The following is a 16,210-nucleotide window of genomic DNA, read 5'->3' as shown; positions in this document are numbered from 1 at the left end:
ATTAACAGCTTTTACAGCTCTTTATAGATATATTATGTGTTCGAGTTCTGTATTATTTTGTTTTCTGTTAATAATTTTATTCTGCATTTCCCTGAACTTCTTGTTGTCTTAAGATGATTTTTATTGTATTGTTATTTGTGACTTTAGTTCTTAGTTTTCTGTGACTTCAGCTTTGTTAGATGTCCTCACCCTGTTTTTGGTCATGGTTCCTCATGACATTCTCTTTTTCCTTGTGTCCTTATGCTTGTTTGTCTGTGTTTGTGGGCGGGACTCATCACAGGTTCCCGTCTGTGGCCGAACACACCTGCTCTAATCACCCACCTGATGATCTCATCAAGAAGCCACTACTTAAGGTAGCGGCTGAGACTTTGTCTTCACTGGATCATCGAGCTAATCGGTTAGTTAAAACCGTGCTCCTGCTACTCCAGAGCCTCCGGGCTAGAACCAGCAGACTGAGAGACAGCTTCGTCCATCAGGCTGTCAGGAAGCTGAAGTCTCTCCCTGCTCCGTCCCTCTCGACTCTCACACACATGAACTCCAGACATGCATCCAGCTCCTCAGTCTGAATCCAACACCGCCCTTTCACTGACTGCCCCACCCCCACTTGCACATGAATTCTGACACTAGTTGGTGTTTTTATCAAGTAGTATTCATTGCATTTTCCAATCGCACCTGTATGCAATCTTAACTTATATTATTGCATTACTGGAATAATCTTCCAGTTGATATTCCCGTGTCTGAATTTATTCAATCTTTTAAATTACGATCAATAACTTATTTATTTAACTTAGCACTGCCGATTAATTAGCGCTCTTTTTCATCTGGTAGTGTATTTTGCACTTCCTTAAGTGATTTCAATTTTATGTAATTTTAATTTAGTTTCCTACTATTGTATTATTGAGAAGCACTTTGATGTACCTCTGGTCTTTGTGCTACATAAATAAAGTTGTATTGTATTGTAACTGTTGTACATACAGTGGCTTGCAAAAGTATTTGACCCCTTGAACTTTTCCACATTTTGTCACATTACAGCCACAAACATGAATCAATTTTATTGGAATTCCACGTGAAAGACCAACACAAAGTGGTGCACACGTGAGAAGTGGAACGAAAATCATACATGATTCCAAACATTTTTTACAAATAAATAACTGCAAAGTGGGGTGTGTGTAATTATTCAGCCCCTTTGGTCTGAGTGCAGTCAGTTTGCCCATAGACATTGCCTGATGAGTGCTAATGACTAAATAGACTGCACCTGTGTGTAATCTAATGTCAGTACAAATACAGCTGCTCTGTGACGGCCTCAGAGGTTGTCTAAGAGAATATTGGGAGCAACAACACCATGAAGGCCAAAGAACACACCAGACAGGTCAGGGATAAAGTTATTGAGACATTTAAAGCAGGCTTAGGCTACAAAAAGATTTCCCAAGCCTTGAACATCCCACGGAGCACTGTTCAAGCGATCATTCAGAAATGGAACGAGTATGGCACAACTGTAAACCTACCAAGACAAGGCCGTCCACCTAAACTCACAGGCCGAACAAGGAGAGCGCTGATCAGAAATGCAGCCAAGAGGCCCATGGTGACTCTGGACGAGCTGCAGAGATCTACAGCTCAGGTGCGGGAATCTGTCCATAGGACAGCTATTAGTCGTGCACTGCACAAAGTTGGCCTTTATGGAAGAGTGGCAAGAAGAAAGCCATTGTTAACAGAAAACCATAAGAAGTCCCGTTTGCAGTTTGCCACAAGCCATGTGGGGACACAGCAAACATGTGGAAGAAGCTGCTCTGGTCAGATGAGACCAACATGGAACTTTTTGGCCAAAATGCAAAACGCTATGTGTGGTGGAAAACTAACACTGCACATCACTCTGGACACACCATCCCCACTGTCAAATATGGTGGTGGCAGCATCATGCTCTGGGGGGGCTTCTCTTCAGCAGGGACAGGGAAGCTGGTCAGAGTTGATGGGACGATGGATGGAGCCAAATACAGGACAGTCTTGGAAGAAAACCTCTTGGAGTCTGCAAAAGACTTGAGACTGGGGCGGAGCTTCACCTTCCAGCAGGACAACGACCCTAAACATAAAGCCAGGGCAACAATGGGATGGTTTAAAACAAAACATATCCATGTGTTAGAATGGCCCAGGCAAAGTCCAGATCTAAATCCAATCGAGAATCTGTGGCAAGATCTGAAAACTGCTGTTCACAAACGCTGTCCATCTAATCTGACTGAGCTGGAGCTGTTTCAAAGAAGAATGGGCAAAGATTTCAGTCTGTAGATGTGCAAAGCTGGTAGAGACAGACCCTAAAAGACTGGCAGCTGGAACTGCAGCAAAAGCTGGTTCTACAAAGTATTGACTCAGGGGGCTGAATAATTACCACACCCCACTTTGCAGTTATTTATTTGTAAAAAATGTTTGGAATGATTTTCGTTCCACTTCTCACGTGTGCACCACTTTGTATTGGTCTTTCACGTGGAATTCCAATAACATTGATTCATGTTTGTGGCTGTAATGTGACAAAATGTGGAAAAGTTCAAGGGGGCCGAATACTTTTGCAAGCCACTGTATATCACTTCACTGTAAATAAATGCACTGAGCTGTAATCTCCGAGTCCTGCACTTGAGTTGTCCAGGTCTGGAGTCCCACTGCCTGTTAGCTTTGACGGTTTTCTCAGAGGTTTTCTGGTAATTTGATTTGTGATAAAGATGACGGACACCCAGAGGAAAAAATGCAGATCTCTTCCCCTTCTTTCTAATTTACATTTTACAATGGTTGTGTGTTTATACTATAAAATCTAAGACTAGAGCACCTCCATAATGACTGCTAAAGGCTATTTTTCACTGTTTCAAGACTTAAAATAAGGCTGTTGTCAAGTGTGAAGCCTTACTGTGATGGCAGGTCCAGCAAAGGCCAGGCTGAGCAACATCAGGAAGGGGATGACCTCGTGGTTAGGGTCAATGTAGGGTAGGCTTAGGCTGCGGTCATGACAGTTGAAGCCAGACTTCACTGGCTTGAACACATCCGTCCACTCCAGGAAGTACAGACTCACCACAGATGAGACCAGGATGGGCAGCTACACACAGACACAACATGAGCAGACAGAGAAAATGAGGCGTTAGTTCAAAGTCATAAACAGCAAGAGCTTCAGCAGATTGCCACTGAATAGCTAAACAGCCAGTCAAAGCTGCAAATGCCCATATGAACCCGTGGGTCAATGAGCACATTAACATTTCATTTCATAATAAGAACAACAACATAGAAAGGTCAGGATGGATGGACGGTTATGCAAGATGGCACGTGGACTTAATTCCTCTTATTAATTACATCCCAACAAACAAAATGACAACCAAGTCTTAAGACAACATTAATTATAACATGTTCAGTTCAATCCCAACTATAAAATAAGGTCAGAGTTATAAATGTGGTATTTACTTTTTCAATTCAGCAAATGGAAGTGCTCGCTGTACTCAACTAGTTACATAAATATCTGCTTTATACAGTGAGCTAGGGACATTGTTTTTACCATTCACTCCACTCAAGAGCACTAAGGTAGCAGAACTGTGAAGCTGAGAGGAGGTTTATGTGTGCAAACGGGAGCACACTCGGTTTTCCTTTTGACATTCTTCACCAGAGTCCAACTGCCAGTGCCCAGTACCATAACATCTCCTAGGTGCCCAGCATGGCCCATCTAACCACACTCTGCTTGGCAGATGAGCAGTGGGTTTTACCAAGAAGAAAAACTATAATATGGGAAAAATATGAAGTACCATATTTGATATTGCTTTAGTGTTTTTTGTTTTCTTTCAGTCCATCTGTTTTATGAAACGCCACCGAGTCAGTCTGACTGCATTTAGCTGGATTTGAGCAAATAGTGTGAATCAATCTGTGGTGGGGCGTGGTCTGCGTTGCCGTGCAGGGAGGGCGGACGCACCTGCACGGCATCCGTAAACACTAGTGATGTGCAATACCACTGATTTCCTTTCCGATCCGATACCAGGTAATATTCAGGGTGGTATCGACGATACTGATCCGATACCGATACTTTGTACAAGAACTTATTTTATGTATTGTATCTCAAATTATAGCATCATAATGATTACAGGACATCAGATTACTTGTTCTTATCACTTAATAATGCAGAGTTCATCATATAGAAATAAAAAAACTGAAGTTGTGGCTATTTGAACAGCTTGCCTGCCTGCAGCACTAAAGGACTCCGTGAGAGACGTCACCTGTCCTTCTCCTCCTCTTCAGTTCGTCTCAACATAAGCTCGTCATATTCTGTGATATGATTTACTCTGAGGTGTTTGACAAGGTTAGTGATGTTGCCACAGCCATACATGCCAACCCTCCCGATTTTTCCAGGAGCATACCGAATTTCAGTGCCCCTCCCAAAAATCTCCCAGAGCCACCATTCTCCCGAATTTCTCCCGATTTTCCACCCGGACAACAAAATTGAAAAACCATATCGCAGAATTCATAGTGCGGCCCAGCCAATTCCAGTTTCCAACAATGGCGGCAGCGACTTAGTTTTAATATTACTCTTATTTCTCTTTCTGGGTCGCAAAAAAACCTTTAACATATTTTCAGGTGAGACTATAGCTGTGTAAACTTCAAATATCTGAGCCGACCGACACATCGTCTTCAAACCCCCGCGGTCTTTCACTACTCGGGTTAAAAATGTTATTGTTTGGCTTGTAAGTTGCATAAACATTCTAGAACCATGTATAACAGTTACAATCATTAAACACTGTCCTCTCTTATGTCCAGAGGCTCAGAGACACGGTGACCAACTGGCTGCAGCCGGAGAGAGAAATGTGACTGTGAATGTGTGAGAGCAGTTTGTGGACGGGCTGCCTGTGAAGAAGCAGGATTCTTTGCTTGTCCTGGACCATCATCATCATCATGGGCCACCACAACCTAGCACATGCAGTAACACCATCGTGTCTGCTCTCTCTCTTCAGGTCCCAGAGCAGCTATGGACACTGGTTTCCACTCATAGGCAGGAGTGTTAGAAGTGCTGGAACCTCCTAAAAAATGGAAGGACGAAGAATCCACAGTTCGGTGGACAGAAATGAGCCGGGGCCTGAGGCACCAAATTCATCATTCCTGCCTCACCCTGTTGTGAAAAACCTTCCCACACCAGCCTTGACAGTAGATTTTTCAACAGCATTTGCAGATGACCCCCTGCTCAGTCACACCACACTCACACAGCATACAGCATTGAAACTCACCCAGGTGTGACGGTGCATTCACAGCCCTACAGATTACCTGGACATGAAAGATAAATACTTCAGAAGGACTTAGCTGCCATGCTGGAGATGGGAATGATGGAAGAGTCACACAGTGCATAGTGAAGATAGGTCTATATGCTTGTGTGTGCACTACTGCGAGGTGAATGAGGTTGTTGAGCCCTGCTCAGCTTTTACACCGGTCTGCACAGAGTGCATTCAAACAAGCTGTGATTAGTGTTTGCTGATTAAAAATAAAAAGACTAATCAGAGCTGTGAAAGCGTCCATCTTCCTTTGATGATGCCTATTAAATATAACATGCTGGGTGAATGAATTAAGGAAGCACAATGCATGCAGGAGTCATCCATGTTTGACAGTGAACCACCTCCACACACTGAGCTCATCCCTGCGTTCCTCCCGACTCCAATTTTCTCGTCTGTTTTCCCAGCTGCTGCCAGCTTCCCTCAGCTTGTGAATATGACAAATATAGGTCAGTGACTCACGTTGCTAACACTGCAGACGAAGCTGCTCCAGGAGAAATACTGTACCCTTCGTTCTTCAAAGCCGATTTTAGCGGAATAATTTATGTCACATGGTCTCATTTTGAGAGTGCAGTATGATTTGCACAGGTCAATAGCAGCTAACTGCATTTGAAACATTTCATAGTGTCATGATTCCTTTCAGCTGTGAGGTTACACACATCAATGCTTTGTTTGGCTCACCTCCATTATTTAGAAGTCTCACAAAGGAGGAATGAATCGTACAGTTTATTGTAACCAACCCCTGAAATAAGTAAAGTTCACTGTCCTCTATGTAATTAACAAACATTTAATTGAATTTCTCTGTTAATTGCCTAACAAAGTAATTAAATGTTTTTCAGATGCTGTGAAACATCGTGAGTTAGATGTATGCCACAAAGGAGAATGCCCTGGTCAGAAGGGATGGTGCTGTTGTTCTGGGTTCTTGCTAAAGCCACGTTGAATTTATTTCATTGTACAGAAATGATCCTCAGTGAATATCAGTAAATGAAGCTGAAAAGTTAAACCAGTAGATTACTGAAGAGATTTTCAAACTGAGATAAAAACACTTGGATTAACTGAAGGCTTTTCATGGAGTTTTTAGGACATCCTGATAATAATGAATTACAGTCGTCCAGCCTGGAAGTAATGAGTGCATGTTTTTCCAACATCACTCTGAGACAGAATGTTTCTTATTTTAGAAATATTCCACAAATGGAAGAAAGCAGTCCTATGTAGTAAGTAAGTAAGTAAAGTTTATTTATTAAGCGCTTTTCATAGACAGGCCGTCCAGGGCTGTACACAAAGATTAAAACAAACAGAAAGTTAAGTAACAAAACAGACAATATACACAATAAAAAATGTTAAATGTAAATGAAAAATGTAAAATTTAAAAAGCGTTGATCAACAAAAGGCTGATTTAAACAGAAAAGTTTTTAACTGCTTTTTAAAGGATTCCACAGAGTCAACCAAACGTAGTTGTGGTGGTTGACTGTTCCACGGCCTTGGTGCCACAGACTGAAAGACTGAAGGCTATATGTGTTTAATATGTGCGTTGAAGGACATGTCCTGGTCAAAAGTGACTCCAAGGTTCCTCACAGCGTTACTGGAGGCCAAGGTAATGCCATCCAGAGTAAGAATCTGCTTAGATACCATATTTCTAAGATTTTCAGGGCCGAGTACAATAACCTCAGTTTGTTCTGAATTAAGAAGCAGAAAGTTAGCGGCCATCCAGGTCTTTATGTCTTTAAGACATTCCTGCAGTTTAACTCATTGGTGTGTGTTATCTGGCTTCATGGACAGATAGAGCTGGGTGTCATCTGCATAGCAGTGAAAATGTATGCTATGTCTTCTGATGCATGAGACGGCTGTCAAATTCATTTTACACTGTGGGCCACATACAGTCCACTCTGACCTTAAGTGGGCTGCACCAGTGACATTCTCCTTTCTGTCAGAGGAAAGAACTTACATATTGTTTTTCTACATGATTACAAAAAAGATGCTGTGACAGAGAGAGAAATCTGTCAGTGCGACTCTTTGGAGTTAGATTGGAAGAAATGTGTAAACAGTTCATTGCCCAGACTGTCCAGTTTTGTTTTGTTTTTTAACTGTAGCTATAAGGAAACTGAAATTTCTATAGTAGAGAACCTCAGGTACCGAGCGCATTGGGGTTAAACAGGTTAATTTGTAATTGCTTAATTGCTTTGTGTAGTATGAGTGGCTATAAGGGAGGTTTTTATCTGTAGGAAAAGCAGTAAAACTGAAGAAAATACAGTTAAAAGTCCAAAATTTCAGCTTCTGTTTGTGTTTGGTGAGCAGTTAATAATTAAAAATGGCTTCAAGCACACATTCAGGCCTGTGAGACTCAATTAGATAGACACTGAGCCATGGCTCTGTGGTACATGCAGACATCTCTGCATCTCTGCTAATCAAAGACACCTTGTATCTACTTTATTTTATGTAACACTCAATACTGAACTGTAGATTTTAGACTTTTTCAAGGAAATTTTTTGTTCAGTGTTTTCATAAAAACTTTGTTTCTATGCATTTACGAGGGTAAACAAACATGAAGTTTAAGGCCTGGACAGGTTTGGAATTTTCTGTCTTCCACAATGGAAAATGGGTAAAAATAAAAACGGGAGTCACTTCAGTCAGCTCCTAATTTTATAAATTCTGCCCTCAGCTTTGCCGTCTCCAATATCATTGAAATGCAGCCAGATGCTGCTCACTTTATGCTTTCCCTTGTTTCTTCACTTTTCCCCGGCACGCTTGCACTTAAATCCGGCTCCTCCATCTCTCAGTGTACCTGGAACGTACCACTACACTTGCTGTCTTCGGGATGGGAATTGACAAGAATTTAGCTATTCCGATTCCATTATTGTTATTATTTTTTGATTCTCGTTGGCTTCTCACTAGCTCCACTTTAAGAGTCAACACCATTAGTAAGCAGCATATCAAAGACATTACATTTGTGCAAATTAATTGCATGTTGTGTGGTCAAATGTTTGTCACTTGGGGTCCTTGGCTAATTTAGCGTTAGCATGCTGTCTGTGCAGATGCTTGCAAAGAGCAAGAGTGTTAGAAGCATTATGCAGCTGTTTCTGTCCTGCATGCAGTTTGCACTTTACTTTCATTTTTATTGCACTAAAGGACAAATGCAAGAACCTATGAGCAGAATCGATAGGCAAGCAGACTAATGATTCCAAGGACTCTCCATGGATTTTCAGCAGGGATTCAGCTCCCACATACAAACATACCATATCCCGGATATAGTTGTATCATGGGCCACATGTATGTTTGACACCCCTGGCCTAAGGGAAACCTATATAATGTAATGTAACCGTCTCTAAAGCTGTTTCTGTACTGTGACCTCATTGAAACTCTTCAAATAAACCATTCCTCAGATGATCAGTTAGCTGTTTGACAACTACTGTAGGAAGGTGGGAGATTGGCCTATAATTAGCTAAGACTGCTGGGTCTAGAGATGCTTTTTAAGTAAAGGTTTAACTACAGCCAGCTTGAAGGCCTGTGGTACATAGCTGATTATTAGAGATAGGTTGATCATATTTAAGATCGAAGAATTAATCAATGGCAGGACTTCTTTGAGCAGTTTTGTAGGAATGGGGTCTAAAAGACACGTTGATGGTTTGGAGGAAGTAATTATTGAAGTTAACTCAGAAAGATCAATTGGAGAAAAAGAGTCTAACTTAACGTCAATGGTACTAAGAGTAGCTGTAGATAATATTACATCTGTGGGATGTTTATGAATAATTTTTTCTCCAATGGTTAAAGTTTTTCTTTAATGCCTCGCCACCCACATCAGTGAGAATCCCACCTGGACCCATAACACATGGCAGATCATCATGAAGGCTCAACAATAAAATTGTGGATTAACTTCCAAACTTCTCAGCAACTTCTACAGATGCACAGTGGAGCGTATCCTGACAAACTCCATCACAGTGTGGTACGGGAACAGCACCACTCAGGACATTTACAGCACTCGGGTCAGGAAAAGGGCACACAATATCATCAAGGACCGCACCCACAGCACACACTGTTCACACTCCTGCCGTCTGGCAGACTCTACAGGAGTGTAAAAGCAGGGACAGGCATTGGCATGAACACACAGTACTTACAGAGTTTGAACAGTAATTTACTCACATTTGAAAATAAATATTATAATCATTTAAGGTACAGCATTCCATGAGCTGTAACCCATAATGATCAGAATTTTGGACTTGAAGCATATAAAATCCCTCTTAAAGTTCTTCTGACACAATCCTTCTACTGGCTCGTATGTGTTCCTGGCAGCTCCTTAGTGATTACAGAGATGAGAGCACAGCGTAGAGACAGTGCATTTTGAATAATAGATGTGTAAAAATGGAAAGCAGGCTCCAGTGGGCTTTTCCTGGCAGTTATTTTTGGTGGGTCCTGGGCCAATGGCACCAACAGTCATAGAGCTTTTTGAGTGACTCACTGGTAGTAATTCCAGTATATCAGCAGAAAGTTAAAAATGTCATAAAGTGAATTCTGTCACACAAAAGTAGAATGGACACAAAGCCCTTTGGAACCAGCCTCCAGGTTAGAGGGTTAGTGCTGCAGCTGTGATTACATCCTGCTAGGGGCAGATACCCTCTGTAGCACCACCGTCCACATGTGTCAGTGTAGTTACATAAAGGAGGAGGCACTGATTTAGTCTGAAGCTGCTGAGTGATGCATTTACAGTTTGAAGGAATACCAAACTCGCTATAAGAGGATTCAGCATCAAACGTATAACCAAGCTACAGCGCTATGACAAAGTCTTTACCTCCTTCCTGATTTCTCAGCTTTTTGTCAAACTTAAATGTTTAAGAATGTTTAAGGAAAGGTTGAGCCATTTCTTTCCAAGCGTGACTTGGAAAGTGTTATTCACGCCTTTATTACTTCACGTTTAGATTATTGCAATTCTGTTAATAGGGGTTGGGCAGGGCACTTTGTCACGCTTGCAACTAGTGCAAAATGCTGCGGTACGATCTTTAACTGGCAAAAGGAAATTCGACCACATCACTCCGGTTTTGGCCTCTCTACACTGGCTTCCAGTTGAATTTAGGATCCGTTTTAAAGTCCTTTTATTGGTTTTTAAATCTCTAAAAGGCCTGGCACCTATTTATTTGTCTGATTTGTTGACGCCCCATGTCCCCATTCTTTCGCTTCGGTCAGCTGAGCAGCTGTTGCTTTCGGTCCCAAAGTCACGGCTGAAACGTGGACCGAGCGTTTCCTGTTGCAGCGCCGATGCTTTGGAATAGCCTTCCTCTCCATATTAGACAGGCTACATCAGTGCCAGTTTTTAAGTTCAGATTAAAAACCTATTTTTATTCCCTGGCTTTTAACTCTGCGGGTAACTGACACTTTTATTAATTTTATTGCTATGTCTGCTTTTTGCTATTTTATTACTATATTTATATTTGTATTGTACAGCACTTTGGTCTCCCAGGTGTGTTTTTAAAGTGCTATATAAATAAACGCTGATGATGAGGATGACGATGATGTTTCACATCATCAAACTAATTTTAATGTTAGACAAAGATAATTCCATAATTGCTCCTGAATTCCTCCTACATGACCGGTTCAATCTAGATGAAACTTCCTAGAGAACCAAAATTCATAACATCTATAAGGTGACTGATTCAAAATTAAAATGTTTACTATAAAATTTTCTTTTTCCATGTATTGGTATATAAAAACTATACTCTCTCGTTAGGCTGTGGCCTATCGATCCCGCCAGGGGAGTCAAATGTACATGTGACCCGTGATACAATTATATCCGGCCCGCAGGATAATTTCATATCTCAGTGATTATTGGCCTGCTGGCATGTGAGAGCTGAATCTTCAACCCTGCTGAGAATCCAGGGAGAATCTTTGGAATAGTTGGGCACTTATAGGGCGGATATGGACATTACTTGTATTTTTAAGGACGAGAGCTAATGGTAAAGTGCAAACTGCATCCAGGACAGAAACAACTGTATTATGCTGCTAACACAACTTAGGCTCTTTGCAAGCACCTGCACAGACAGCATGCTAACGCTAAGCTAGCTAAAAACCAAGAGTTACGCTATGAGCAATATAATGAATTATTTTCTCCTTGGAGGGATTAACTAACGTACTTTGAATTAAAGCATTCTGCGTGATGTGTGTAATACATTTCTTTTTTGAGTAACAACCCAACACTGATCACAACAAAGAGGGGAAATACATCCAACACGCACAAACATTTGACAATACAACATGTAGATATTTGCACAAATGTCTTTGAGAGTTACCACCATCACTAAGCAGCATATCAAAGTGGCACTAGTGAGAACCCAGTGACAATCAATAAGTAATATCGATAAGGAATCAGACTCGCCAAATTCTTATCAATTCCCATCCCTAGTCAATACATCCTTCAGACGAGGAAGAAACCTGTGTGTTCCTTCCCCAGACTTGTACTTATCTTCATTCTCTGGTGTAAAAGTAAACTCTGTAAATCTTAGTCTTTGTCGCTCTGCTTTTGGGTGCACTTTTGCAGACTAATTTAATTCAATTCAATTCAATTCAATTTTATTTATATAGCGCCAAATCACAACAAAAGTCGCCTCAAGGCGCTTTATAGATACAGAGAAAAACCCAACAATCAGCATGTACTCATGTACATGCTGATTGTTGGGGGTTTTTTTATTCACATAAATTGAATATCACATTTTTATGTTGATATGCACGTTCCACATATATTTTAACCCATCATTACAGGGTCTAAGTTTTAAGAATTGGCAATGTTTAATTTCCTATAATTCTACACCATTGAAAGACGCCACAACAGATGGCAGAGACAGCGGAGTAATCTTTCTGTAAGTTTGCTTATTATATCCCCTATGAGCAACTGCTTTGGCAACAGTGGGAAGCAAAAACTGCCTTTGAACAGGAAGATACCTCCGGCAGAACCAGGCTCAGGGGCGGCCATCTGCCGTAACTGGGTGGGGTGAGGGGAGGAAGACGAGACGAAGACACGCTGTGGAAGAGAGCCAGAGATTAATAATAACTAATGATCACATGCAGAGTTGTATATAAACACATAGTGACTAAAAAGAAACACTTCAGGCGGACTTCCGGTGATGCCAGTGAAGCAGCAAAACAACAAAGCTCCGCCACACAACACACGAAATAAGGGATGACTGAAGTCAACAGGCTGTTAAACAGCCAGGTGAACAGAAAACCTATATGAAATGACTATGAACAAAAAACAAAGCCGGATCTAATGCTACTGGAAGAACTGCAAAAGCTACGTAAAGAGAACCAAGATGGACACAACCACACAAAGATGTCACTCGAAAGACTGGAACAAGAGGTCACAGATATTAGAGACCAACTCGAAGAGCGAATTGGACAAATAGATGAAAGAACTAGCAGAAGACACAGTTATGCGACACCAGAGGGCGCTGTGATTCCTGCTACAAAACAGACTGACACGCAACAACATGTGGATTTTTCAGATTCCAGAGGGAAGTGAAGGAAATGATATGATCGAAATTAACCGGAAGCTGGATCACTGAAACTCCCAATGGAGATGGGTATCATCATTGAGAGGGTGCATCCTTCACGTGGTCCTCAACCTAAAGACCCCACGACGCCTCCTAGATCTATCATAGTGAGATGATAGATACAGGAATAAAAGACAAGATCATACAGCCAGCATGGAGCCAGAGGCAAGTCTTTTTCCAAGATACACAAATCTTTTTTGACCAAGACTACTCGTCCGACCTACAGAAGAAGAGAACCAGAATATATGAGGTTATCAAGCAACTTAAAAGAAAAAAAGGTGCAGGCGAAATGTCTATACCCAGCAAACCTGAGAATAAAACTGGATGCAGGAGAGAAGACCTTTGCAACATTAACAGAGGCTGCACCGCTGCTGAAAGAGCTCAGAGTCAGAACATGGTGCGACATCGAAGACGAGCTGAAGGAAGGCTGGACATGCAACAGGAAGAGACAAAGAGACACAACGTTGTCAACATCAGACCCAAGGGCCCTCATGCAGGAAGAACTTTAAATGAGTTAAATGCTAGAGTGACTTGAAGGTACGCTGATTGACATGTAGAAAAGGAAAAAAGAAAGAAGACAGAGGATATCTGGATATTTGTTTCTGCCAAAATATAGATGTAAACTGTCACATATTTACAAACATTATGCTTCATAAAGTCCAGGCGGAGGACGTGTAGGATTAATATGAGTGGACCACACTCATTTTTACACAACAGTGGGATATTGGTTATTTGTGCATTAAGCATTTTTTCCCACAGAGAAGGAGGGTCACACTTCTCTGCCCCAGTATAAATGGGGTTGTCCACAATGTGGACGACTGGAAGCGTGGAAGCCCTGTTCTTTTTCTTCCTCTCTGACATGTTACAGACAGAGTTTACGTTTTCACTTACAGACTAAGCATGTATACATTATGCACATGTTAGAACGCAAAGGGGAACACGCCATCATGTGGCGAATATGACACATATGAACTTCGTTAGTTATAACGTAAAAAGAATTAATAACCTAATTAAGGGAAAAAATCCTCGGACAATTAGAGAGACTGCGGTGCTCTGTAGCTCTCATTCAAGAAACTCACGCATCTGAGACAGAACATCAACCAAGAATATAATGCAGGAGCAGGACGAACAGAGGGGTTGCTGTCCTGTTTAACAAATGTGCTTATTACAGTAATGGAAAGGTTTTTCAGGATGACGAAGGCCGTTATATGATGGTAACTGGAACAACTGGAGGCTTATATGCTCCAAATGAAGATGAAAAAGGTGAAGGACTCTTACTTATGGCGGGGACTCCAACACGTTACCTTTCATTAATGCAAAATCTGACAAAAACCTAAAAATAGAAAAGGATTGGACAAAACATACTCTGGAGGTGTGGACAACAATAAGAAAAAAAATTGGGGGGCTCTTTATCTGTCTCAAGTGCCATGCCAGTGAGAGGCAATGTAGAGTTCCTGTGTGGGACAGTGGATTTAGTAGGTGGCCAGTGCAGGCCTTAATACAATAAATCAACTCATAAATGGAACAAGTCATTTAACCAGCTTCAGGAACAATTCCAACTCCCCTCTAAACACGCATATAGATATCTTCAAATAAGACACTACATCCTGAACCACAAAGAAAGAGCTTTGATTGATCCTAACAGCATAGAAGAAAAACATCTCCCAACTAAGGAACATGTTTCTCATAAATACAAAAGCCTTATATGAGTCCTGCCAAAATACAGGATATATTTAGGAGAAATGGGAACTATTGAGTGTTATTATCACTGATAATGTATCGGAAGAGCTGTGCAACCCCTGTCACAAGGGAATAAATGGTAAATGGTAAATGGCCTGTATTTGTATAGCGCTTTACTAGTCCCTAAGGACCCCAAAGCGCGTTACACAACCAGTCATCCACCCATTCACACACACATTCACACACTGGTGATGGCAGCTAGCCACAGCCACCCTGGGGCGCACTGACAGAGGCGAATAAGCAGTCAACTGTGGAGAGAATCTGATTGGAAATTTAAAATCAAATTTTTTAATACACCTCTTGTTATCTCCCCATGTTATAAAAAACCTAAAATATAGAAATATATCTGAATCCAAGGATTCTGGATAAGAATCAAAGAAGAAACAGAGAAAATCCTTCTAGTTAATTCTCCACTAAATGAGCTATACCTCGAGAGACAGTCCAGTCAAAAACTGTATTCTACAGATACTAATGGAAAGAAACATGCCCACCGTCCATAACAATGGAAACAGACTGAAAAGAGTTCACACAATTGAGCGAATGACAACAAGCTTGTAACTGAAGATGTGTGACCAGATACCTGGGTGAATGAACAAGAATCCTGGAATGCTGTATTATAAGGTTGTAAATTCCCTTTATGATATCTTATTTTATTGATCTTGGTCTGGGATATGTTTGCTTTTTATGCTCCTTTGTCAGAGAATGTTAACGTTCTGTTTCTGTTGGATTATCACAAAAATGAATGAATAAAAACAAAACAAAGTAACACTTCCAGTGACATCATGGAAGCTAATTTAGCAAAACAGTGGTGCTCCACCAAACAGTGAGAAAAATAAGTGACATTATACATAATAGCAGCAAAAAATAAATACACTCCTACAAAATGACTACAACCATGAGACAATAACTCTGTGTAAAGATACTTGGAAAGAAAAGGAAGATAAACAGAGAGCACCAAGCCAGCCTGACCTAATGCTACTCAAAGAGTTGAAAACGCTGCATAAAGTATATCAAGATGGGCATAATTACACAAAAATGACTTGAGCGGTTACAGATATTAAAGTCCAAATTGCTAAACACGAAGGAAGAACTGGACAAATAGAGGAAAGAGCTTGCACAGTCAAAGACAGTGATTTTGCACCATACCAGATTCACCATGATATGGACCTCTCCACAAACTGCAAGGATCTCCAAATCAGACTGAGATGCAACAACATTAGCATCTTTCAGAGTGAAGGTCCTAATGTTTGATGTGAAGACTTTTCCAAGCTCCTTATTCCAGAGTGAAGATATGATCGGATTTGTGAAGCTGCTTCGGTAGAAAGTGACACAAGTACCAGAAAAGGACATCAAAATCCAGAGGGTCAAGGTTTACAAAATGATCAGACAACTCAAAAGAAAAGATGCACAAGTGAAATGTCTGTATCCAGCAAAAGTGCAAATAAAACTGGACACCATCTTTGCAGCACTAACAGAGGCCTCGCTGCAGCTGAAGCAGCTCTGAGCTGAGACGCACTGAGCAGAAAGAGAGCTGAAGGAAGGCTGGAGGAGCCATGGCTCAGGGGGTTCGATCCCCGGGCTCTCTGTCCTGGTCGTTGTGTCCTACCCTACCACCTACTGGTGTTGGCCAGAGGGGCCGATGGCGCAATATGGCAGCCTCGC

General features: G+C 41.3%; 1 protein-coding gene across 1 annotated transcript in view; it reads right to left on the bottom strand.

The window, feature by feature from the left end:
• The window catches only part of plppr4b (phospholipid phosphatase related 4b), a 54,633-nt gene that overhangs the window by 27,833 nt on the left and 10,590 nt on the right, over window positions 1-16,210 (bottom strand). Inside the window, exon 2 of the mRNA XM_084938718.1 lies at window positions 2,891-3,076. Coding sequence (XP_084794844.1) covers window positions 2,891-3,076 — 186 coding nt within the window. The remainder of the gene's footprint in view (window positions 1-2,890; window positions 3,077-16,210) is intronic.

This window comes from Perissodus microlepis, chromosome 9 (assembly GCF_051167445.1).
Source record: "Perissodus microlepis isolate ML-2025 ecotype Zambia chromosome 9, ASM5116744v1, whole genome shotgun sequence".
Taxonomy (NCBI): Eukaryota; Metazoa; Chordata; class Actinopteri; order Cichliformes; family Cichlidae; genus Perissodus; species Perissodus microlepis.
The sequence above is the reverse complement of the archived record's forward strand: the minus strand, read 5'-3'. Positions and strand labels throughout refer to the sequence as shown.